This window comes from Amblyomma americanum, chromosome 4 (assembly GCF_052857255.1).
Source record: "Amblyomma americanum isolate KBUSLIRL-KWMA chromosome 4, ASM5285725v1, whole genome shotgun sequence".
In the NCBI taxonomy this organism is placed as follows: Eukaryota; Metazoa; Arthropoda; class Arachnida; order Ixodida; family Ixodidae; genus Amblyomma; species Amblyomma americanum.
The window spans coordinates 105,087,155-105,114,023 of record NC_135500.1 but is presented as its reverse complement, the minus strand read 5'-3'; the positions used below and the strand labels follow the sequence as shown (position 1 = coordinate 105,114,023).

The 26,869-nt window shown below is 42.9% G+C and overlaps 1 protein-coding gene across 1 annotated transcript in view; it reads right to left on the bottom strand.

The window, feature by feature from the left end:
- Positions 1-2,099: 2,099 nt before the first annotated feature.
- Positions 2,100-26,869, bottom strand: part of LOC144130292 (MAM and LDL-receptor class A domain-containing protein 1-like) — a 171,004-nt gene continuing 146,234 nt past the window's right edge. The window contains exons 23-31 of the mRNA XM_077664244.1: positions 24,890-24,986; positions 22,793-22,942; positions 20,346-20,429; positions 17,702-17,851; positions 15,611-15,694; positions 9,333-9,441; positions 8,132-8,187; positions 4,664-4,707; positions 2,100-2,927 (exon numbers count right to left, since the gene is read on the bottom strand). Of these exons, the coding sequence (XP_077520370.1) occupies positions 2,877-2,927; positions 4,664-4,707; positions 8,132-8,187; positions 9,333-9,441; positions 15,611-15,694; positions 17,702-17,851; positions 20,346-20,429; positions 22,793-22,942; positions 24,890-24,986 (825 nt within the window). The 3' untranslated portion in view covers positions 2,100-2,876. The remainder of the gene's footprint in view (positions 2,928-4,663; positions 4,708-8,131; positions 8,188-9,332; positions 9,442-15,610; positions 15,695-17,701; positions 17,852-20,345; positions 20,430-22,792; positions 22,943-24,889; positions 24,987-26,869) is intronic.

Below are 26,869 nucleotides of genomic sequence, written 5' to 3'. Positions count from 1 at the left end.
TGAAGAGAACATTGAAGAACGCAGCGAAGGGCGTAGCGGTGTACTATCGTCGCCGCTGTTTTCAGGCTGTTTGCGATGTCTCCTATGCTGCCCTGCGTGGTCCATAGGGTGATGTCATCGGCATTCTGCACGCTGGCTACACCTCGCAACTGGTCCGGCACAGAAGTGGTTTTAACAGTTGCATGTCGAACAAAAATAACAAGCGTGGCGTCGAAACTCCTCTGTCACCACTGTGGCCCATACCATTGCCCTTTACCTCGTGCGGCGTATTCGAGCCAAGCGTGGGAGATCCCTGACTGATGTGCTGCCTGGGCGCGAGATCTATATAACAGAGGGTTGTCACGTTGCCACCATCGAGAGCTAGCCGCTTGTTGCGACCGGTGGTGTCCCTGCAGGGATTTGCCGAAATCTCAGGAGTGACGATAAAGTTAGCCAACTTCAATGAGATAAACCATCGGCATCCTTCCGCGACCTTTTTTGCGATCGCAGGCTGCGAAAGTCAGCTTAGAGTGCTTCAATGCACGTGCGCCGGTTCCGACTCGCCGAGTGGCCCGTTGTCCTCCCCACGTGTGCCTTTCCCGACCCGACTGGCTTTGGGGCAGACTTCTTGCGCCCTTTTTCGCCCATATCCCGGTTACAACGATCACTGGCCATCATGTCATGATGTGCACAGGACCCCCGTAAATGGATATACCTATGTCAACCTGGGTCGCTACGCTTTCGGTGGCGAACTGGATCACGCCACCTACCCACAATGGCGTATACACACTTCCTGCCATTGTGCGGTGCTTTTTCAGGGCGCAATGTCGGTATATATTTTTGCAGTGACCACTGTACGCAAGGGCCTTTCTTAGATGTCAGCAGCGTAGCGATGTGGGGCCGTCGAAAATTCTCGCCTCTGCTTGCTGGACTTGAATTTGGGGAGAGGAAAGACGCACTAACTGTCACTTTCGCCGGAGACTCTAACAGCACCGTAAGGAATGAGATGAAAGAGAAGTTAAAGAGGAAAAAACTTAAGAGTACACAATTTCATAGCGTCTTGAGAATGCAACAGCATTAAAGTCTGAAATCCGCTCGGCCAGCTTCATTCGTTATTGCTGCTCGCCGCATGCGCTGAGCCTGTGCAGCTGCCGATACTACATCTTCAGACGGAGAGAGACGTGATTGCACGTTTAGCTTACAATTTTTAGCTTCAAATGTAAGTTTCAACGATTCAATGAGTTTCATAATGCCGTTAGCATAAACTACAATCGGTTGCACAACTGTGTGACCGAGAGCTGGGAATTCTGGTAAGTCGCGTCGGGTTTGGTTGCAAAAACTGAGGAAAAAAGTTATTATGAGCGTTGCTTGATTCGTGTTTCGGACAAGGTTGTCCTCATGTAAAGTTAGAGGCTTAGAGCGTGAGGGTTTAATAATTTTCTAGAACTTGCGAGAGTTGGTTGCGCAACATGGAAGATAGGAGAGATGAGAAAAAAGTACGTTTAGGTTTGCCTGATAAATATGAGAGTGCTTCCGTTACAAACTGACATATTCCTTCTTTGTTTTGCTAAGGTTGAAAGTGACACCTGGAAGTTCAGAAGAAAATGATCTGTCAAGAAAAAAAGGGCAGTTGTTCAGTAGCACCGATAGTTTAGGATCAGGAGAACAGCTGAACTTTTAGGCACATATTAGCACCGCTTAGACTACAAATAGGGGTGAAAACTTGAAAATTGAATATGTCATTGCGTGCGGTACGGTATAGACTAGCAGCCAAGCCCGTTTTCATTCGAGAGCACAACAGGAAGCGTAACGCGGCATCACAAGCAGCTTCACTTTTGTCACAAGGCAGCTGGAAATAACCGTTTATTCGGTTAAAATCCTTGTTTTCACCCCGGTTCCTGCCCAGATGGAAATTAAATACATTGCAAATCTCGTTATAACTATATACACAAGGCATGAGACCAAAGATGCAATATTTTTTGTTTTTTCCCTTGCAGGCATGATTGCTTTCACTTTTAGCCACATATTTGTTCACGACAAAAATTGAAAAATACGTACTGGTGTCCTGGTGTCTAGTCGCAAAGCTCTGCAGGGCTTGGAATATAAGCAGTGTCATTTTTCGCTTTAATGTTTTATTCAAGATACATTACAGGGCACGGAATGGATTTGGGTAACGAGGAAAAAAATTGCATAAGCGCAAGAGGAGCAAGTAGTAAAATTCATCGCGAAATGCAAGAGAAAAATGATGAGACACAGGAGGAATCTAAAGGGAAAAACACACATTGGTGCAAGGTGCAGTCATGGCGAAAACGTTACGGCGTCCAGGTTTGAAGAAAAGAAATTTTGCCTCTGTTGCCTCGCTGATCGGCAATTTGATGTTTGTTCCAGCGAATGGAGCCAACAAGTTCCTTTATGCTTCTATCCTTTCTTTGCTTGAGTGCGCAGCAATCATTTGTGTTTTCGTGAATTCCGATCGCGCGAATTTTTGTTCATGACTCTATATAGTGTCGTAACAAAACAAGCAGCAAGGACGCAGCACATACGGCAAATACACAAGCAAGAACAAAGCAGAGTTCATAGTAGAATTTTGAACCGTTGGAAAATGCACAACAAAGCAAAAATAATGCCGGAGTAAATAAAAAAGAGCAACAGAAACAAAGTTCGACATCGGCAATGGGTGCTTGTACAGGTGTGCCCGGAAGAAAAGTACACTGCAGCAGTTCATAAAATTCTCTATCGTCCGGCATTAGACCAGTTTAAAAATTTATTTCCGGGCCTGAAATCTCATCACACAACTAGTACATATATGACATGCAATATACATTACAGCTATTGGAAATAATATAAACCTCTTGGTTACAACGGCGCGCAGTAGGCCATGAAACTGTGCCTGTCGCTTATAATTCCCCAGGGTTCTTGACGAGGTCTTGTCCGTCAGTTGAAGAGCCCTATGGAGGAAAATTGAACATGGCAACATTAGTGGCAAGGACTCCTAGAGTCCACATTGTGGGTCGCGATTAGCAGTATAGCGAGAAAGTAAATGAATTCTGAGGGTTTATTACTGTGCCGTGGTAGTGACTGAAATCTGAAAAAGATAAAAACAGGAAGGGAAACTTAAGCTCCACCTGAAGTTTATGACGCGATGACGCTAATAAGTAATTGCCTCTATATGCGGAATCGCTCATTGTCTACTTTAAACACAGATCAGCGGGACTCCTCGTACCAGTCCTGGAGTAGTGGTGCTGCGGTTAAGCGATGTGTCACTGCCCAGGCACGTGACCGTTTCGAATAGAGCCGCCGGTGAGGCTTGCGAGACCCGGGTAGCACTTTCCGAGCCACTTCTCGCGATGAAACTTTACCTTAACTGGCACATGCTAAGGTGGTGAGTTTGCTCAGAATACAGTGGCAGGTTCCCTCCTGGCATGCTGGGCAGATTACAGTTCTCTCACAAGGTCGCCTCTGGAGATTTCTTGGGGGATTTTTTGCTCACGACGCCGCGCCACTGCCAGCGAAGACGACGCTGTAGTGTTTTCCTCTGAAAGGGACCCTGACTGCTCTCGCGTAATAAAAATAAGAATAGTAAGCATGTGAATTGGTAGAAAAGTACATCTGCGCGTTATCGTGAAATTGGGACAGCGGTTTAGGTGATCGTTTTTACGCCACGTGGCGCTACACTTTGTGGACTAAAAATCTTGGCGTCTACGAAGACGGCAGTCTTCGCGGAGAGGAAGCAGCGGCGGAAAAAGTAAAGAATGATATCGAAGCGTCGAGAAGCAGGTTATTTCTCACTATCATCTGGAACACTCACATCAAGTCACCAGAGATCGCTAACTGCTGAGCGCTTATTGGACCCAGGTGGGTAACCGTAGCGGAGTCGAATATCACGGAGTCGAATATACGGGACGCAATGAGCGTGGGCTGCATCGTTAAGCTTATGAATATCTTTCCACCCATTTCCACATTGCTACTGATCTTGTGGATCTTCGGCAAGCAGTGTAACCTATTTCAGAGTCATTTTCTAGAAAAAACCTCCGCTCTCTTTTACCTGTATGACACGTTCTGCGCCACTGGAGCCGGAGACCAAATCTAAACGCTTTGATGTTTAATTCAACAATATTTTATTGGAGAATTGACATATAAAAAACATCGATGTTTTTATAACATGCAACGCTATATTTTTAAGATAGAAAAATAAACTCCCCCTCCACCGCAAACTTTCTTGATTACTTTCTACTAAATAGACAAAAAAAATTGAATACGTCCCTTATTTCGGGCCATTTTACTAACTCAATATTATCGGCCTCGAAAGAATTGATAGAAAAGCTGTAAAGTTTATTAGCCCAAAATTCTCTCTGTATGACTGACGATGTAAATTAGTTAAGGCTAATGGCGCTCAGTCTCTCGAAGTGCGAACAAAAAAACAACGCTTACAATTTATTTTCTTGCTTTTGGACTGAACTGTAGCACTTTAACCTCGACCAAACTCTCCTTTAGCGTCAAACATATACTAGCTATCACCATCCGAGTTCCCAGACCCCTCGATAGGATCGACAGATTTATTCAAGTTTTCATACTTTTCTCGTGTGCTGTTCTGTTTGTGATTTCTACCGCCATGTTTATCCCTCTACAATGTCTCAAGCATTGAAATAATAAATATACAAACAAACAAAAAGTACAGTTGTACCTGCTTCAGTTGGATGCCGTTCCATTGCATAATTGTCGGGATAGCTGTTTGGGAAAGCATATGTTAAAAAAAAAATTAGCAGGATGGTAATACGCATATCAGAGTAGGACTGCAACACTTTTCAACATATAATGAAGACAGCGTCAGATTCCTGGACACTGATAAAGTTTAATACCAAAGCACCTCAAATCCTCCAAATGTATGGGTAATGTGGTTTCTCTCATAAATTTTTGCATAAAATTTCTTAGTGATTTTTTCATTCATTGTGCAAGAAATGCCAATCTTTTACAACAGGCGCTCAAACAGCGCCGTAACGCTCTAAAAAATTCAAATTTTTCTTCACACTATGCACCCGAATTTATTAACGGCTATTTAATTCCTTGCAGGCAAGAATAACAGAGCCCCGGCATTTTGGTTCTAGTTTACTGGTGCATTGGCTGCGGTGCATATTGCGTGTGTTGTCAGTGAAACAGTTCTGAGTTTCTTGCAACTCATCGAGAACTTTTTTAAGCAAATACGATATATAACTACCCGGTTAATATTTTGAATCTCTGAATACCAACCGCCTGCACTAACCTTCAGACCGGCTAAATCTTTTTGTGATATTTGCAAGGAAATGTGTAGATATTGCATTAATCGAAACCCCTTATATGTCCATGTTTTTGTTATTTTTATATTTTGCTTTTTGCTTTTATTCTGAAGAGTGGTTCTGCGTTACCGCAAAGGTCCAACTCTCTTTCTCTTGTACATTAGATTTAATTGTTAGGCAATAATGGAATACTGTAAGGTACTGCTTTAAGCACATATTAATGGCAACTGTCTAGCCTTCAAGTGCGCAACAAAGTCTTCCTTTTAAAGTACGTCCTGCGCTCGCAGCGATTAGTTGAGACTGCCACAGAAAACCAGTGGGGTGCGTTTTGGCAACCAAAAGTTGAAACCTACAAGCGTCCCGAGGAGGGATTTGCGGGTATATTGAGAGTTATCATGCAGTCCTACAATTCGCAAAAAATTGCATTCATAAACAGCTCCCCTTTGACATGGCATGTCAAGTGCTTGAGTAGCATATCAGTGCGTACATATGCGCCAATGTATGTCCATTCGTGTTACTAGTTGTGTCTTATTGCTTGTAATATGTCCCCTTGTACGCCAATGAAAAATAGTAGGCTTGATTGTGTCCAATGAGCGTGACTATACATCACATGTATAAGTGATCTTTTCTGCTTTTTCTCCAGTCATGTATAACTGTTTCTTTGAAAAGCTGTATGCTAATGCTCTTCAACCTGTAAAATTTAGGGGCAGCAACCTTCATCAAGCTGCTAATCAGCAGTGTTCTGTTGCCTGCGCTCGCATTTTTGTGTCTTTGTAAAGAATGCGATAGAAAACTGAAATGAATCGAATTTAAAAGATGCGTTTTTCTAGAATTTCTGAGTACGATGGCTATCTAGGCCTTTCAAAAAACGGTGTTCATACACTGCACAATGACTAACGTACTGATTCCTTCAAGATAGCCTGGCATGCATTCCCTTCGGCTTCCAAGGCGCTTTTTCGAAGACTTGTTTAATCTCAACTAAACCCATTCATGATATCTCGATTGTTACGCAAAACTGTTCAATAGGGAGTAATCACCGGATTTCTCTTTCTTTTTTTTCAGTTCAGAACTTCTCATTCACAATCCTACGGAAAGATATGTAAAACGCCAATTTAACCAACACAAATCATAGCTTTGAAGAGTCAGTCACTGAATTACAGTTTGACAGACTAAGATGAATGAAGAGTCCCACTCTTAAGTCATTACCTCATTTTACAAACACTACTTTATCCAATCCGTAAAGCCATGCGTGCTGAAACAGAAGGGAAACCCAAGTCTTCCCTTCCCGCGAAAACACTCTCATAGCTCACACTAAAAAAAAAATGGCTGCATCGTTTATAAGAATAGCTGACAAGACGACCATGATTCCTGATGCGAGAAAGCTGCAATAAGAGTTGGACTTAGCCTCGATGACTACTTTGATGGTTTTGTTCTAATTATTTTTCTACTTCAATTGATATTACACATCGTGACTAAATTTTGCTGGTGGGTGAATGCGGACGAAGGTGGGCGGTGGGTGGCGCTGGCGGATGAAGGAGTTGAATTAGGGAGCAGACGTGGGTCAAGGAGGTCGATGTGCAGCTGGCAGCACCTTGCCTTGGGGCTGGCGTAGAGAGGCGGTTGGTGGACAGTGCTTCTAAAAGGCAACTGGCTTTCTCACTTCGTCCCCGAATTACACTTTGCTGTCGGTCTTTCGTTTCCCTGCTAACGGGCCTGCAAGTGGGTGGAAGCATTGTGCAGGGTGACGGTGAGTGTATCGGTGGTGGCAGGCGCTTGAGGGGCTTGGAGTTTGGTAGAAGTATGGTGGATGGCTCCCATGGAGGACGTTATTGGTCAGAGGTGATGTAAGGTAGTTTGAGTGTGACGAAGTGTTTAAAGGGAGGCCCCTAGCTAAGGAAATGTGGCGGAGGAGATTCTCTTAGGTGGCGCTTCTGGAGGTGGAGGTATCAGACACCGAGGCTCACTGAAGAACGCGGGCCATTTTGCCAAGTGCCACTATTGCTGCTGCCGCAGTAAAACATGCAGGGTTCTTTAACGATCGGGCTTAATACCTTTTGTTTCTTAGAGCGCAGAATAAGGTCACTCGGCCACGGTGCATAGAATGATTTAAAGTTGACGCATTGCCCTATTGCTGAACAACGAGAACAAGTATTGCAGCTCTCTGAAAATATCAATTTTGAAGAATTTTCTTGCAGGGTTTTACCACAACGGGCATAACCTAAGGAAAGCGCGCACGCTTCTTTACTTTCTGCAGCTGACAGAGACAGCAATTACATGCAGCTAGTGATTTTTCTGAAAACGTGTTTTCGTTACCCAAGAACGCCTACTATTTATTGTCACTTTCTCAGTCAGCAAACGTTTTAATTTCCTTTGCACATTATGTTGGCAGGGGAATCGAAGCTTGCCTATTTTCGACATACACAACAGAGTTCCCACTTTAGCTTGTTGTCATGTTGAAACACCCGCCACTCTAATGCATGACTCTTGTGCATGATTCCTTGCTACAGAAACGACGCTGCTCCCATTTAAGCCCGAAAGATCAGAAGGCCTAGCGGTGCTGACTAGCAATTTTTTCCTAATTACTCTAAGAGTTTATGTTTAAGATATATTACTAATAACATTTTCTCTGCGTGTACGGAATACATGACCTGAACTGCTTCGGCACGAATCCGATCGCTTGTTTATTGCTGAAATCTTGGTAACTTCTCCTAAAATTTGTGTGTAAGTATGGTGTCAGCCCTTGTATCTGCTGCTCAGTTTAAGCACCAACCGAAATACTGAACTCGGACAGGTTCTCAACGACACAAACGAACACCACCAATCATTAACGGGCTAAACGCCTTACGTGACCAATAAATCGCCATAAGGTGTGCACTCACTTGTATCTTCTGTCGAGGCGTCGTATGACGGGTTAGAAAAAAACGCTGCTGAGTCCCTGCAGTAAAATAAAAAGAATTTTTCCTACTGCACTGGAAATGATTGTTTTCATCTTTATTAAAATCAATACGCAGACACTTACTGAAGCCAGTACGCGAAAATAAATGGGGCGTAGAGGAGACAATACAACAAACTCTTGACCCTATTTTCTAAAATAATCTACAGCGCTATATCCGCAGTGATAAATATCTTTATGACAAGTGGAGTTTAGGGCATTGAAGAGTGAAAGCAAAACGAGAATGTATGCTCTTAGCACTCGCGATAACCTACTTCATTCTCAGACGCCTCTGTGTAGCAGAAAGCAGTTGTGAAATATGTCTACTGTGTTAACCCGTGTTCAAAATTACCTATTCTATAAATTTATTCTGCACCGGAATTAAGCCCTCATACTGCACAAAAGACTCTCGTCTTCCTTTTGAAATTTTGTAGTCGCACTTCAACTTGAATAATAAATAATTAATAAGAATAATTGCTTTTTAGGGAAAGGAAATGGTGCAGTATCTGTCTCATATACGTTGGACACCTGAACCGCGCCGTAAGGGAAGAGAGAAAGGAGGGAGTGAAAGAATAATAATAATAATAATAATAATAATATAATAATAATAATAATAATAATAATAATAATAATAATAATTGGTTTTGGGGGGAAAGGAAATGGCGCAGTATCTGTCTCATATATCGTTGGACACCTGAACCGCGCCGTAAGGGAAGGGTAAAGGAGGGAGTGAAAGAAGAAAGGAAGTCAGAGGTGCCGTGGTGGAGGGCTCCGGAGTAATTTCGACCACCTGGGGATGTTTAACCTGCACTGACATCACACAGCACACTGGCGCCTTAGCGTTTTTCCCCCATAAAAACGCAGCCGCCGTGGTCGGGTTCGAAGAGTGTCGAAATTATATTGCCTTCATTGAACTTCAGGAGTTAAGCTGTTAAGCTAACTGGAAATCTTTTAAACGAAAAGTTATGTAAACATCTTTACCAATGCGCTATTTATCCGAGAGGATAAACAGAACTTTGTTAAAGATGCTTACATAACTCTAAGCAGAAAATTAGAAAGATGTTCATTTAATGACCAAATTAAAACTGGCTTTTTTGGCAATAGCACTTATCCTATATGCGACACAGTACTGCTTAGAGTTCACTCACTTAGCGACTCGTCGTCGTCTGACGAAGACATCAGTGAGCATCACGGCCAGGAAGACGGCGACGAAAACCGCTACGGTGATGGTCGCAACAAATAACGTTGAAGAACGTTCTGCAAAAGGGAAAAGGTATTTAGCCTTTACTTGAGACTAATTTAGACGCGCATGGGGTAGCTATAAAATTTGAGAGTTAAAAATTATTGCTTATTTTAAATTGTTTATGTGACTTCTGAGCGAACTCAGCAAGAGGGCGGTCTATTTATAGCATGTGTACGAGCCGGTCCTTTATGTTTACGTGCTAAATTTATTCGAATGAGGACGGTGAAAAAATTAATCACAATGAATTGCCTCAAATCCTAACGCCGACACGTAAACAAGGTATTGGGTTCAACAAACATGACACATCCTAAATTGTAGTATGCACGCTTCAAAGTTTAGAAAACAAATACGAGAAGTGAAAACCAGAGTGCAATGTACTACATCTCCTGGCGGTTCGGAATTCTATCGGGACTGAGCATGATGCGTCCATTTACCACGCCTACGGCTGTTCTTCTGAAAGCTAGATATTTTGGCAGGCTGGTGGATTCAGGACTGCGAAAAAAGTTTTCATTTCTATAACGACGACAGAGTAGGGAGCACAAGCAGCTCTGTCGTGTTGTTCGTGTCCTCCCTGTCGTCGTCAGTAAGCGCGAATATATTTCACTGTGTAAAACCATCTCGAGGGTAGTGAAAGGTGCACGAGTAGCACTGCATGCCGGAGAAAAGCTATCGTAGAGCGGGAATCTGACACAGGGTATGTCTTAGAAGCTGCGACTTGGTTATAAACAGAATGAAGGCGCTAAACTACGTTATCACAACTATCATTATTTCAAGATGCGCGATCACTATGGAGACATCTCGACACTCGAAGAAACAAGGCAAGACTAATCTCTAATCTGATAATGTTTAGCAAGTGTTGACAAGCGTTTTCTGTCTTTTGATACTCTGGAAAATTTTCCGAAAGAGTTCTTCAGGTTTTTCTCTGGATTGCGACAATGAGAAAAATATAAGCCAAGCTGCTAGTGTGAGATTTACATAGGGCAAAATAACATGTCTATAGGAAAAGCCCAGAGAATATTACCTTACTCTTTTTTTTCTGCCAGCAGTTTCCTCAACACATCCATTCTCCTCGCGTTCAATTTTCAGCCGCTGGCGTGAACTTGGCCATAACGGTTTAATGCCCAGTATCTCTAATTCGCTACAAAACATCATCACAATGTGTAGCTTGCATACAAATTTTCATGTCGTGTTCTGAGTAGCGAGCGCTTTGCGGAAAAAAAAATTCGCCCAACTGCGAAGGCTGCCTCAACAAAAAAAGGGAGGCGTGAATGTGCGATTTTCACATTGCATTGACAAGCGCCTCTTTTTTTGTGGGAAGGTTCAAGCGAAAAGTTACAATATTACTGTACATAACATCGCATACACTTCCAGAGCCTTCAACCTGGTTTAAAGCGCTCCAGTTTTTATTTCATATGCTATCTCCCGCCAAATAGACGTAATGTGCATTGTTTCGAATTCCAGAATACAGCTTTCTGAAATTTTGTGCGTTCGAACTAATATAAAAAGTATAGCGGCGGTAAAAGCACGCTTTTGTAATCATCAGTAATGCAGCTAGATTTTAGAAATATTTAGGCAGCAAAATCTCCGTGTAAGGCTCTTATGAGGTGATCCAAAACCGCACTTTTCGTCATGAGAATTGGGGCAACTTCGAACACCATCGCAGAGCACCACAACTGTAAAACAGATGCCACCATCTCGGCAGTTGAAGTGTTCCCATGGACATTGAATTGCAGATCTTGATAGTGGGGTGGTCGAAAATTCTTTTGTCGCCTCGGAATGAACCTCACCCGTAATCCGAAGGTTTTCTGGAACAATACCAACATCGAAAATGGTTTCGAAAAACAAATACAGCATCTAGGTTCTATTTGTAATTGTACCATGCTGGAGGTGCAGATGGATGAAGTCCGAGGGGCGGTTTCATATCTTTGTATTCATTGCTTTGACCTGATTCAGCATTCTTGGTTTCGGGCCGATGGTGCCGAAGGATGCCATTTTTCGGCCCCGAATATAAATGGCTACTGGCTAGCCGCTGCTTTGGTGAACAGTAGTATGTGCACTTTGCAACTCGTGATTATATTTTCTTCACGGTGAGTGCATTCTCCGTGCTTAGCCTCATTCACCATGCTATTAGCGGCGCACGTTCCTGTGGAGAAGCAGCAGTATGCTGCAAATAAAATGTTAACAGGGTCAAGAATGGCTACAAGCATCCTAGTTTTAAAGTAAGAAGTGCTCAAGTTCGCGCACAGCTGGAAGTGCGGCAGGGCTTTAATGTTTTCTGCTTCGAACAAACTTATGTGCTTGTGCGGGCGCATTTGAGGAAGTAAAAAGATATCCTCCCGAAGAAAAGTCAGGTGTCTTTTTTTTTCACACGTGGATTGCGTGCTGTGTATGTCATCTTTTACATCTGCTGGCAGGACCATTCAATTAAAAAGAAAGTCCTGTGCTCCTGCTTTTTTGGATTGATCGATATGACTTTGATAACAAGACGAAATTTCAGGAGATTATAATTATAGACAGTAGCCGGAACACCCGTCAACGTGAACCTTTACAGCCATATCATTTTTAAGGCAGGATGAAGAAATGCGTCAGAAACGCATATTTATTGTCGCACGATTAAGAGTTTCATTTTTTTTTGCAAAACTCTTTAGCGAACAAGCCTGATCAGCGCGCACTTTGTTTCAACCCTCATGCCTGTTCGCGCGCGCATGCATTCCTGAACCTTCCTCAGTGCAGCCGTTCTTGCAAAAAGCTCGCTGTGTAGGCTCATCGTGTTCGTCAATTTTTAAGGCGAACACCTTTAATGGCTCATACAGTCGTTCGTCCGTCAACAGAGTAAGTAGCACGTGTTAACTGAGGTACTGAAAAGCATAGAAGAAAACGGATGGTTGCTTCGGATAGAGGAGGAAAAAAATAACCTAGAAGCCACGTTTGATGGCTGGGGAATAATTAGTTTTTTAATTATTGTAAACAATGTCAAAATTGCCTCGAAATAGCGTACGCGTCAATACAACCACGGCAACGGTGTGAAGTCACATCCACCGGAAGTTGTCACGGCATAGTGAAAATTGTCACAAAATGGTCGGAGAAACGTCGAATTTGTGTCAAATTAGAAAGAAAATGTGTAATTAAGGGTAATTAATACTTAATATCCGCGAAAGATGTATAATTTGGGTATCGATATAGCCACGGGAACGGTGTCAAGTCACATTCACCGGAAGTCGTCATGGCATAGTGAAAGTTGTCAGAGAATGGTTAGGAAAACATCAGATTTGTGTCAAATTAGATGGGAAAATGCGTAATCAAGCGTAATTAATAATAAATATCCCCGAAAGATGTATAATTTGGGTATCGATATATCCACGGGAACGGTGTGACGTCACATACACCAGAAGTCGTCACGGCATAGGAAAAATTATCATAAATTGGTCGGCATTCGCCTCTCAACACTAGTTGCCAAAGTGTCTCGTAAGTTTTCTCCTCTTCTCGTGCAGCGCTGTACTCCTCTACCAACTGTAATTGGTTATTATCTAATGGCTTGCTTTATTTCATGAATAAAATATCATTTCTATAATTCGTTTGATTAGTTCCAGATGACAGTTGACCATTGCCGAGAAAAAGTTCAGAGTGATGTATGGTGGTGAATAAATACAGTGGGCAAAGTCCTCAGTAGTGTAATACTCTTATCAACTATTCCCTGCTTCTACCAAAATATTATGGAGAAATCTATCTACTGTTAGCAAGAGTAATTTATATGCCAATACTGCAAACTTTTCTAGTGACTACAGTAGGAATGTGCTGAAGCAAATTGTCAATAAGGCGCGCTTCATGTCGCATTTCTGAACCCCGTAACACACACAAAGAACCCCGAAGAGCGCCTAACCTTGTGTGTGTTGCTACCCTCTCCACTACACTCGCCGGCGCGGCGCCAAAGGAAACATGTCCGCGCACGCCGTCGAAAAACCGTGAAGGTTGAAGAATATGCGACTCGTTGCCGACGGGTAGAGCGCAGAATTGAACGTGCTGAGTGATGCCCCCTCCACTTCGCTCGCGGCCCGGCGACACTGAGTCGAAAGAACGAAGTCAAAGGTTCTGCGAAAGGTCTCCACGCCTGACCAATTGGGACACGCGCTCCGGGGGAGATTGACAAGGAAATTGTACCGGTGATACGGTATGTGCTCCCCTACCATGGTGCGATGAACGAACAGGCGCGGAGCACGCCTATATATGAAAGGCGTTGAACACTGTCTGTCAACCTGTGGCACCGTTTAAGCTGCGGAGAAGCGCGCCCGCACAACTCCCGGGTCAATACCACCCGCCCAGCAACGGACCAACAGGCAGCGTGCGCCAGTCTTTGGCACGCCTCTGTCGTGATCCCCCGGTCATCGGACTGTGTCAGTGCCCAATGAAGAAATTGTTTTCATTGGACAGTTAGCCCCTGGCTTGTGTTAATGCACTTTAGGTGCAACGTTTTGGTTGTATTGTAATCTCTCCCAAGTTTTACATTGATCGACTTGCGTTTTATTGTAAATCACTTTGTATTTGCTCGTACGGTGATTATAAAATCCTTTCTACCGTCTGCTTACTGTATAAAGATTGTTTTGTTTGTGAATCTTCGGTGCGACCGGTGAAAACTGGCCATCAAACGACAACCCCCCCCCCCCCCCCCCTGTCACTTGGTAGCTGCTCTCCGGATGAGCTTGCCACGCTGAGTCGAGCGAATCTTCTTTGGGACCGAGACCGCTGTCCCCACACGCTCTAAGGGTGTCTGGGATCACTCGCACAAGTGCGCGAAAAGGTGACAGCGTTCATTTGAAACTTCAGTGTTGCATTTCAGTACTCCCAAGAATATTTCATACTGCCATTGTAAACGTTAGTTTAAACGCCGGTCTCGAGGCGAAATCAGCTCCTGTTACCAGCCAGTGCTTAGCTATACTTATTGAAGGGCCTCGTCTAATAAGTAGAATCATTTTTGTTCCGTCAAGCCCCACCGTGAGCCTACAGCGTCGCAGAGCGTTGAGCCTAAAGTATCGCGGGACATCGAAGATCCATCACTGTAACATCACTGACATCATCTAACATCAAGCTGTAACATCTCTAGGTATAAGAGAAGCTTCAAGAGGATGAACTCCTTTAGTGCAGCAGTGTTTCTCTTCGGCCTCCTGTCCACTGACGCTTGGAATCGTAGCGCCACCGCTAGCGTTAACATTTGGATGAAATGTAGAGATCTCGCAGTACGGAACGCACATAGCTACCTTGCTGAGCGTACGCAACCCCTCTACCATCCTCATCGCAACATTCAATAAATGCGGCCACCGACTTCACATTATTGCTGATACCGGATCATCCGACCTTCTGCCTCCAATGGCCGAGATACAGCAAGCATCGATGCTCCAGCGTCGAGCAGTTCAGGAAGCTCGCTCCGTTACTACCGGTGGATAAATAACGCCCGCGTACACAGAAAATAGTTCTCTCTGCATTACAGCAGCCATATAGCCCTCTATGCATACCATACACAAAGTAAGACCCTTTTGTATTACCACCACTTTCAACAACTTTCGCACCAACAAGACAGAACATTATTAGCGGGTCGTCTTCTGCAAGCTACAGCTCCGCGCCTCCCTCAAGCAGGGCCTCCGGAGTCACCACTAGCACTCTCGTTAGCTCTTGGACATAGAAACGCTTGGACACCGATATCCGTGAAATTATACGAACTTCTTTGTATATAACTTCTCCTTATATATGTGCGTACTTTTACTTTGCCCCTATCGTTCTTTTCATTCTTCGCACTCTAAATTTGTGTCTAGCAGCGACCCTGTAGTTCCATCACTGCCGCCAGGTTGTGAATGATTATCTAGCTTACGCAGTACAGAGTGCGCCCGGCTATTCAATTTAGCGGACGTGGCCTCTGATACACCTGCATCGCCACGTGCATAAAATATGGCCACCGCAGTCTTGCTACGTTGGCCTAAATTTAAATATACTCATTACTTCACTGGTTTGTTGAAACTTGTGTTTTTTTTATTATTCATACCCTCTTGGATTATGCGTTCCTATTAAATTCTCAAGAGTTGAGCTTCTGTCAGGCCATCTTGTTTCCATGCAGTATAGGGAAAAAGCGAGGAACTAAATTGAGAATATTTAGGAATAGTAAGAGCTGCAGCGAGAACAGGAGTGCTGTCTTGCCTGCTGTTGAAGTGACCTCTGCTCCTGGAGTAAAAGATCGCGTTGTAGGCCAAGCTGACGCTGAAGTTGCTGGTTCCGCAGTCGCTGCAATAATTGTTTTTGTGGAAAATAAATAGTCAAGATTATACGTAACCCCTCCAAATTTATGCATTATGACAATGTAGTACACAAATTTTGACTAAACTTTTGAATTCCCAGCGTAAATACGGATTGAATAAATTATATTACATCAATCTGGACACCAGCGGAGTTTTGGAACCAAGCATTTTATAAATTTCTTGGTGACTGTGATCAACCTTGGGCCTGCAGTTAATGAATTTAAGATTTGGGGATAGTGTGAGGTTGGAAGGCCAGTGTCTTATACTTCTGATCTGCAAGGAAGAAATCACAGCAATGAAACCTCCATCAGGAAATCGCGTTACCTTTTATTAATAGATGAACTCGTGAAGGCTGAAAATCAAGCGACACCGCTAACGAGCCCCTCTCTGAAAATATTTTCTTGAAATGTTGCAATGTGAGAAAAATTTATGCTCGAACTGCCGCTGCTTTTTTAATCAGAAGCATGGAGGGACTTTGCCAGCGGACACTGGAGGTAGCCAACATTCATAATAAAGCTGCCATTGTAGTTCGTACACTAGGAACGATATATTCCACTTACAACTTAACTGTGATGGCTCCTACTCATATATTTTTCGTTAACGGCAGAATAAGGACACACGATAGATCACGAGCTGTCGTTCAAGCCTCCCATCACTCCAGTGAAAGTATGTGGTGTGATGAGAGTTTCTGGGGAGATGCGTCTACTATCTTTAGCCTTATATCCCAGATGCTTTAATCTAGTCATGTAGGCATGCGCCCTGCCCGGCAGAATTTTTGCTTAACACTTTACATCTGCTTAATTTTTAACATCTGCCCATGAGGAACATTAGTAGAGGGCGGTTTCTGTGTTAACCTCAGTACACATTTTCCTCTGTAGTCGCCTCCACATGAGTATATTGCGGGACAAAAGTATTCTGTATTACACTTCTGCTTCCTCTGCCGCACTACACTACAACGATAGATATTAGCAGAGGTTATAATAAAGCTCCGCTATCATTGCCCTCAATAGGTGGCCCTTTGACCCGTAGGTGGTGCAGACAGGACACAATTTTATTTGTTGTTATTGTCCACGCTAACAAATTTCCTCAATAGGTTGCATCAAGAGGTGGTGGTAGTTTATACAATTCACAATATATAATAGCGATGCTTTCCGGGAGACTGCGATAAAAAAAATTGTTAACTTTATACGCCTTTCTTTAGGCAAAGGGATGAAAGCAATAGCTTCCAACCTGATAATTTCGCTCCCCTTCCAGCAACGCACGAAGGCGCCAACAGTTCGCGCACCTGTATAGCTTTCTGACAGACCAGCACTTATCGCATGAGTTTCCAGTGCAAGCATGCATCACTGGCGCCTTTTCTTAAATAGAAAGCAATCATTGCCTCAACAACCACAAAAGCGTGCAGATAACCATTTTACTGCGCTTTTCTTTACAAGCGGTTTGAGAATTGCCTAGTGTTTTAAAGGAGCACTATGAGACACCGTAGCCACATTTTTGTTCCCTTCTTTTTTGCCTTTTCCAAAGCTAGCTGGACAGGTACATTTATCTACACGTCTTTCCTGCTCACAGGTGCACAGGCGCACATAGGCACAGGATAAGCTTTGGTGCAGATCAGGAGTATGCTGTCATATGGGGCTCCCCCGAAGCTCTTGCATTAGCCTTATAGGAGCCCTGCAGTGTTCACCATGGCCGCCCATGCACATTTCCTCAAGAAGCCGCTTTTTAGTTCTCCAGTGAAAACAATGTGGTGTGATGACAGTTTCTGGGGAGAAGCTTCTACTATCTTTGATAGTCCTTTGGTAGTTATTTACATTTATTTTTGCCGCGTGACGAAAGATAGTACTGCCTTCGTTGGCTGAAGACTTAATCAATGAAATTCTTTCAACGGAATAATCTCACCAAATAAGTGCTACTTCCAGAAATCAGTTCCATGCCGGACTCCTTGTTACTAGGCTGGTGTGGTTTCAAGCATGCAAATGAAGCGTACACGTACCACATGTGGATTCGTCAGCGCCATTAGAACAGTCTTCCTTGAAATCGCACACTTTGGACAAAGGGATGCACTGGCGGCTGCCTGAACATTCGAACTCTTTTTCACCGCACAAGGATAATGGTGAGGTTGGCACCGGGGCCAAAGGGAGCTCTAGGTAGGCAGCGCAATGCAAAACGAAAAGGCGTTAAAAAACGAATTTCAGTATAATGAACGGGCTTGGAGACACAGTTTTCGGCAAACATCAGAACGTTTAGAAACTGCCTGCGAAATGCCTCAATTTTTGCTCAGAGATAACAACGCGACACTTCAACTTGCATGCAGTCTGGACTACATACATCATATATTTAATATGCCTTCCATATAATAAGCCTTCCATATTACAAGGTAATCTGATCGCTGCGCGAGTGATGCTTCCTTGCAGAATAATACTGCTGAATGTGGCTATCTGAATTTGCTTTTTCCATATCATAACGCGGTTGTTTGACGTGCTTGCCTCCACTCTCTTGCGCATGCTCGTATTTTTTGCTACATATGCCGTGTGTCAATCCCCATTAAACCGTCGGTAGTAGGGCTTGTCAGTCGTCGTTTGTGTTTCTTCTCGGTCCTTATACAAGTTTTTCGCCCACTTCTTTTATATAATGCAAAGCTAACTTACCCGGCAACAGACTCTTCTGGTCTGGCATCTCATTCCACCAGTTAGTCGCTGCTTACTTTTCCCAGTTGACCGAAGACACCTTACAGAAGCTTAAATCACGTGGTTAACATCGGCTCAGCATGCGACGAACACAATAGATCGAATACCGTGGTTCACTATTCTTCTAAAGCAAAATACGTTCATTGGATGCCAATGAAATGTAGAAAAAACGTCAGTTCTGAAAACTGGGCAGTGAGCTCGGTATTCAGTTGGAATAAAAGTTCAATTGAAAATCTCAAATGCAATATGTCGTCAAATTTTCATGCGGTTCTTCTCGGCCAGCTGTTAGAACAAAACACTTTCAAAGAACATAACTGAGAAGGCGTATGAAATCGAGCAGATTTAATAGCACAACTCGAAAAAAACACACCTTTTCTAATAAAACGCACGATGTTTAGACACAGCCCGCACAGATAAAACTAGAAGTATACATTTATTCACACACGAGCTATGCACGTTGTGCATGCGTGCAAAATTCAAATGCGACTTACTTCGTGGCCCAACCTGCCTGAAAGCTCATCAGTACGCTTCTGCCCCCAGATTGTGCAGTTTGCCTTTAGTTGATAGCATTAGATTTATTTTTCAGGCGTAAAACTGTCTTGAGCATTTTTTTATAGTATTTGTTATTTGTTTACTTACTGTTTCTCCTTCGGTGCCAGAAATATTTTCCGTTAATCAATGTTATGCAACAATTCAAATCTCTTCTTTGATGGAACGAGACTTATTGAAGGGTCTGGTCTAATAAGTAGATTCATTTTTGTGCCGTCAAGCACAACCGAGAGTCTACAGCGTCGCAGAGCGTTCAGCCAAATGTATCACGGGACATAGAAGATACATCACTGTAATACACGCAGTAACATCTCTATGTATAAGAGCAGCTTCAAGAGCATGAACTCTTTTAGAGCAGCAGTGTTTCTCTTCAGCCTCCTCTCCACTGACGCTTGGAACCGTAGCTCCACTAGCAGCGTTAACATTCAGATGAAATTTAGGGCTCTACGGGATGCACCTAGCTACCTTGCTGAGCGTACGCAACCCCTCTACCATCCTCATCGCAACATTCAATAAATGCGGCCACCGACTTCACATTATTGCTGATACCGGATCCTCCGACCTTCTGCCCCCAATGGCCGAGATACAGCAAGCATCGATGCTCCAGCGTCGAGCTGTTCAGGAAGCTCGCTCCGTTACTACCGGCGGATAAATAACGCCCGCGTACACAGAAAATAGTTCTCTCTGCATTACAGCAGCCCTATAGCCCTCTATGCATACCATACACAAAATAAGACCCTTTTGTATTACCACCACTTTCAACAACTTTCGCACCAACAAGACGGAACATTATTAGCGGGTCGTCTTCTGCAAGCTACAGCTCCACGTATCCCTCAAGCAGGGCCTCGGAGTCACCACTAGCACTCTCGTTAGCTCTTGGACATAGAAACGCTTGGACACCGATATCCGTGAAATTATACGAACTTCTTTGTATATAACTTCTCCTTATATATGTGCGTACTTTTACTTTGCCCCTATCGTTCTTTTCGTTCTTCGCACTCTAAATTTATGTCTGGCGGGGACCCTGTATTTCCATCACTGCCGCCAGGTTGTGAATGATTATCTATCTAGCTTGCGCAGTACAGAGTGCGCCTGGCTATTCGATTTAGCGGACGTGGCCCCTCATACACCTGCATCGCCACGTGCATTAAATATGGCCACCGCAGTCTTGCTACTTTGGCCTAAATTTAAGTATACTCATTACTTCACTGGTTTGTTGAAACTTATGATTTTTTTTAAATTATTCATACCCTCGTGGATTATGCGTTTCTATTAAATTCTCAAGCTTTGAGCTTCTGTCAGGCCATCTTGTTTCCATGCAGTATAGAAAAAAGCGAGGAAATAAATTGAGAATATTTAGGAATAGTAAGAGCTGTAGCGAGCACAGGAGTGCTGTCTTGCCTGCTGTTGAAGTGATCTCTGCTCCTGGAGTAAAAGATCGCATTGTAGGCCAAGCTGACGCTGAAGTTGCTGGTACCGCAGTCGCTGCAATAATTGTTTTTGTGGAAAATAAATAGTCAAGATTATACGTAACCCCTCCAAATTTATGCATTATGACAATGTAGTACACAAATTTTGACTAAACTTTTGAATTCCCAGCGTAAATACGGATTGAATAAATTATATTACATCAATCTGGACACCAGCGGAGTTTTGGAACCAAGCATTTTATAAATTTCTTGGTGACTGTGATCAACCTTGGGCCTGCAGTTAATGAATTTAAGATTTGGGGATAGTGTGAGGTTGGAAGGCCAGTGTCTTATACTTCTGATCTGCAAGGAAGAAATCACAGCAATGAAACCTCCATCAGGAAATCGCGTTACCTTTTATTAATAGATGAACTCGTGAAGGCTGAAAATCAAGCGACACCGCTAACGAGCCCCTCTCTGAAAATATTTTCTTGAAATGTTGCAATGTGAGAAAAATTTATGCTCGAACTGCCGCTGCTTTTTTAATCAGAAGCATGGAGGGACTTTGCCAGCGGACACTGGAGGTAGCCAACATTCATAATAAAGCTGCCATTGTAGTTCGTACAGTGGGAACGATATATATTCCACTTTCAACTTAATTGTCATGGCTCCTACTCGCAAATATTTTTCTTTAACGGCAGAATAAGGACGCACGATAGATCACGAGCTGTCGTTCAAGCCTCCCAGATTTTTTTGGTGAGCCTTATATTTGAGACGCTTTAATCTAGTCATGTAGGCTTGCGCCCTGCCCGCAGGATTTTTTGCTTAACACCTAACGTATGCTTAATTTTTAACGTCTGCCCATGAGGAACTTTAGTAGAGGGCGGTTTCTGTGTTAACCTCAATACACTTTTTCTTCTGTAGTCGCCTCCACATGAGTATATTGCGGGCCAAAAGTATTCTGTATTACACTTCTGCTTCCACTGCCACACTGCACTTATGCGATAGATATTAGCCGAGGTTATAATAAAGCTCCGCTATCATTGCCCTCAATAGGCGGCAAGTTAACCCGTAGGTGGTGCAGACAGGACACTATTTTATTTGTTGTTATTGTCCACACTAACAAATTTCATCAATAGGTTGCAACAAGAGGTGGTGGTAGTTTATACAAGCCACCATATATGATCGCGTTGCTTTCCGGGAGACTACGATATAAAAAAAATGTTAACTTTATATGCCTTGCTTTAGGAAAAGGATGAAAGCAATAGCTTCCAACCTGATAGTTTTGCTCCCTTTCCAGCAACGCACGAAGGCACCAACAGTTCGCGCACCTGTAAAGCTTTCTGACAGACCAGCACTTATCGCATGAGTTTCCAGTGCAGGCATGCATCCAAGGCGCCATTTCTTAAATAGAAAGCAATCGTTGCCTCAACAGCCACAAAATCATAATAATAATAATAATAATAATAATAATAATAATAATAATAATAATAATAATAATAATAATATTAATAATAATAATAATAATAATAATAAATGGTTTTTTGGGAAAGGAAATGGCGCAGTATCTGTCTCATATATCGTTGGACACCTGAACCGCGCCGTAAGGGAAGGGATAAAGGAGGGAGTGAAAGAAGAAATGAAGAAGGAGGTGCCGTAGTGGAGGGCTCCGGAATAATTCCGACCACCTGGGGTTCTTTAACGTGCACTGACATCGCACAGCACACGGGCCTTAGCGTTTTTCCTCCATAAAAACGCAGCCGCCGTGGTCGGGTTCGAACCTGGGAACTCCGGATCAGTAATCGAGCGCCCTAACCACTCAGCCACCGCGGCGGGTCCACAAAAGCATGCAGATAACCGTTTACTGCACTTTTCATTACAAGCGGTTTGAGACTTGCCTAGTGTTTTAAAGGTGCACTATGAGATACCGTAGCCACATTTTTGTTTCCTTCTTTTTTGCCTTTTCCAAAGCTAGCTGGACAGGTACATTTATCTACACGTCCTTCCTGCTCACAGGTGCACAGGCGCACCTAGGCAAATGATAAGCTTTGGTGCAGATCAGGAGTATGCTGCCATATGGGGCTCCCTCGAAGCTCTTGCATTAGCCTTATAGGAGCCCTGCAGTGTTCACCATGGCCGCCCATGCACATTTCCTCAAGAAGCCGCTTTTTACTTCTCCAGTGAAAATATGTGGTTTGATGAGAGTTTCTGGGAAGAAGCTTCTACTATCTTTGATTGACCTCTGGTAGTTATTTGCATTTATTTTTGCCGCGTGACGAAAGATAGTACTGCCTTCGTTGGCTGAAGACTTAATCAATGAAATTCTTTCAACGGAATAATCTCACCAAATAAGTGCTACTTCCCGAAATCAGTTCCATGCCGGACTCCTTGTTACTAGGCTGGTGTGGTTTCAAGCATGCAAATGAAGCGTACACGTACCACATGTGGATTCGTCAGCGCCATTAGAACAGTCTTCCTTGAAATCGCACACTTTGGACAAAGGGATGCACTGGCGGCTGCCTGAACATTCGAACTCTTTTTCACCGCACAAGGATGATGGTGAGGTTGGCACCGGCGCCAAAGGGAGCTCTAGGTAGGCAGCGCAATGCAAAACAAAAAGGCGTTAAAAACGAATTTCAGTATAATGGACAGGCTTTGAGGCACAGTTTTCGGCAAACATTAGAACGTTTAGAAACTGCCTGCGAAATGCCTCAATTTTTGCTCAGAGATAACAACGCGACACTTCAACTCGCATGCAGTCTGGACTACATACATCATATATTTAATATGCCTTCCATATAATAAGCCTTCCATATTACAAAGTTATCTGATCGCTGCGCGAGTGATGCTTCCTTGCAGAATTATACTGCTGAATGTCGTTATCTGAATTCGCTTTTGCCATATCATAACGCGGTTGTTTGACGTGCTTGCCTCCACTCTCTTGCACATGCTCGTATTTTTTGCTACATATGCCGTGTGTCAAGCCCCATCATACCGTTAGCAGTAGGGCTTGTCAGTCGTCGTTAGTGCTTCTTTTCTGTCCTTGTACAAGTTTTGCGCCCACTTCTTTTATATCATACAAAGCTAACTTGCCCGACAACAGACTCTTCTGGTCTGGCATCTCATTCCACCAGTTCGTCGCTGCTTACTTTTCCCAGTTGACCGAAGACACCTTACAGAAACTTAAATCACGTGGGTTCACATCGGCTCAGCATGCGACGAACACAATAGATCGAAGAACGTTGTTCACTATTCTTCTAAAGCAAAATACGTTCGTTGGATGCCAATGAAATGTAGAAAAAACGTCAGTTCTGAAAACTGGGCAGTGAGCTCGGTATTCCGTTGGAATAAAAGTTCAATTGAAAATCTCAAATGTAATATGTCGTCAAATTTTCATGCGGTTCTCCTCGGCCAGCTGTTAGAACAAAACACTTTCAAAGAACATAACTGAGAAGGCGTATGAAATCGAGCAGATTTAATAGCACAAGTCGAAAAAAAAACACCTTTTCTAATAAAACGCACGATGTTTAGACACAGCCCGAAAAGATAAAACTAGAAGAATACATTTTTTCACACACGAGCTATGCACGTTGTGCATGCGTCCAGAATTCAAATGCGACTTACTTCGTGGCCCAACCTGCCTGAAAGCTCTTCAGTACGCTTCTGCCCCCAGATTGTGCAGTTTGCCTTTAGTTGATAGTTGATAGCATTAGATTTATTTTTCAGGCGTAAATTTGTCTTGAGCATTTTTTGATAGTATTTGTTATCGGTTTACTTACTGTTTCTCCTTCGGTGCCGGAAATATTTTCCGTTAATCAATGTTATGCAACAATTCAAATATCTTCTTTGATGGAACAAGACATATTGAACTGTTTCTGGGTCAATGAAAAATATCTTTTCATAGAGAATAAGTTCGTAATTAGCACAGCGGTAATGTTTTCTTAAATTTATTTTATCCCAGTTAGTTTCTGACAAAAATAAAGACAGTGAAACATGCATTGAGAAGACAAGAGCAAGCTGATAAAGAATATGTAGTCACGTCTTCGTCCATCGTAAGCATGGTTGGGGTCGTTATTCTATAAAAACAGAAATGAATATACTGAAGGCGGTAATATTTTGCAAGTAAGTCACCTCACTTGTATATGCACATTTCCAACATTCTAGGACAAAAAATTTAAAAAATTGATAAATTGTAATATACACTTATGGAAATATTTAAGGTAATGGTCTATTCATCTGACATGTACCAAAACCTTTTAAAGTGTTTGCACGATCACATCAAAAAGTTAAGACTGCGCTGAAAACCAATGGGGGATGTTTTTGACCATTGAAAAAATGTTAACAGAAAAAAAAATGCAAGACTGCCGTCGGATGAGCCTTAGATATATTGATTGTTATAGTGAAGTCTTACATTATATGAAAAAATTGCGTTCATAAATGGTTTCCCATTCAAAAATGCTTTTGTTCTGAATTGTTGGGAATGTATCACGACGGCACTTCAAAAAGAAGCGATTTTTTCTTTTGGCCTCAACTTACTATCATAGTATATCTTGCAGCTGTCTCGAAACGACACGTCATCTATGGCGATGTATCCCTGCTTCCCTGGCAGTCTGTGTTCCCCAATAAAGGCCACCTGTGGGAACAAAACGAAAAGAGTCATGAGTTTTACAGTGGCCATAACCGCACTGCAGGCATATTTCCAATGGCCCGGAGACGTGGGCTTGTTTGATTCGGTGGCGGCCGTCATTAGGTTTTCAACTGTGAAGAGCATGTCCAATGCAAGACCTACTGCCTGTGGCAGACCGTAAGACTGACATCTGCCTATAATGTTGAAATCTTTGAACCTGAAGGCTTTGAGCCCGTGTGCAGTATTGTTCTAAATTTTTTTTTTTTTTGCAAACAGAGTGCGGCGAATGGGTCAAGCTGTTGTAGTGGTATGCGTGAGGCCAGCTGGTTTACCGCGGTCGCGGACCGACCTGTGGCTTAGTGGTTTGGTCACACGTTTTAGCTACGAGAAGTGGTTTTACGACCAGTAAAAACGCGTAAAAGCACCCCCCTCCCTCCACCCCGGCAAGGAGCCCGGCTTTCTTCGGGACTGTGTGCTTGGGAGAAGCTCCGTAAGCCCTGCTGCATCGCTCGCGAGCCAAAGAAAGTTTTATGACCTCCTAGCCGTCCTAGACCCTAGTCACGCGGGCATTCAGACCGCGGTTGTGCTTAACCGCGGTTACCTATGTTAACTTCGGTTATCTCTAATCACAGTTCGCCGTTGACACACGGCTCGCCACCGTTCCGGGTTTCGGGGTTACGAACGAAGTGATGCGGTGATCCGTAGGAAAGCGACATTTGCAGATACCTTGCAACGCAGTGTCTAGAGTGCTCTCCGACAGTGCCGTCCGGTGTCAGCACTGCATACACCGTTGAATACATCGCCGTGCCTCCCACAAGCCGACCGTGCCAAGGTAGAATTTCTACGGCGGATCGCTGGCGCCAGCGTCAGAAAACCGAGCTAAAGTTTCTTGTTCCCGTAAATAATAAGCCTTGGGATACGGAAATGTCGAAAAAGAATCTTCCTTGAGAATCTCCAACCTGTACCTAGTTGCTGGTAGGACTAATAACTGTGACACAAGCTAGTTATATGTGCACGGCCGTGTAGCAGCTGCCGCCATTGCACCGCGGCTGAGCCGATCTGCTTTGCTTGCACGCTAGCTCCGCTGCTAAGGCGTTGCTGAAATCGATCAGACACACACATACACATGCCCATATATATATATATATATATATATATATATATATATATATATATATATATATATATATATATATATATATATATAATAAAAAAATAAAAAGTACAAACTTGCCCCTGTGCACCTTGTTTTCGGTGACTGTTGAATTCATTCATATATATATATATATATATATATATATATATATATATATATATATATATATATATATATATATATATATATATATATATATATATATATATATATATATATATATATATATAAGTAATTTTCTTTAAGCAATTTATTAATCTAAGAATTATTATCCTACTGATAAGCATAACACATTAAAAAAAAAAAATTAACGTTCCCCTATGCACCTTGGTTTCGGTGACTGTTGGCTCCCTTCATAAATTTGTCAAACGGGCCCCTCATTTCCTTTAACTTGTCTGCTATATATATATATATATATATATATATATATATATATATATATATATATATATATATATATGAATGGATCCAACAGTCACTGAAAACAAGGTGCACAGGGGAAAGTTTCTATTTTTTTTATTTTGTAGTGTCAGTATATGGTAGAATAATACTTCGATTAATCTGTCGTTTAAAGAAAATTACTTCCAATGCTGGAGAAAAAACAACCATGCCGCCAGTGAGATCAGAACCCACGACCTCCGAATATCGCGTCCGGTGCTCTACCAACTGAGCTACGGCATCGGCTGTCCAATGTGCTGCTTTCGTGGGTATTTATGTTTTTGCGTGTAAGCGG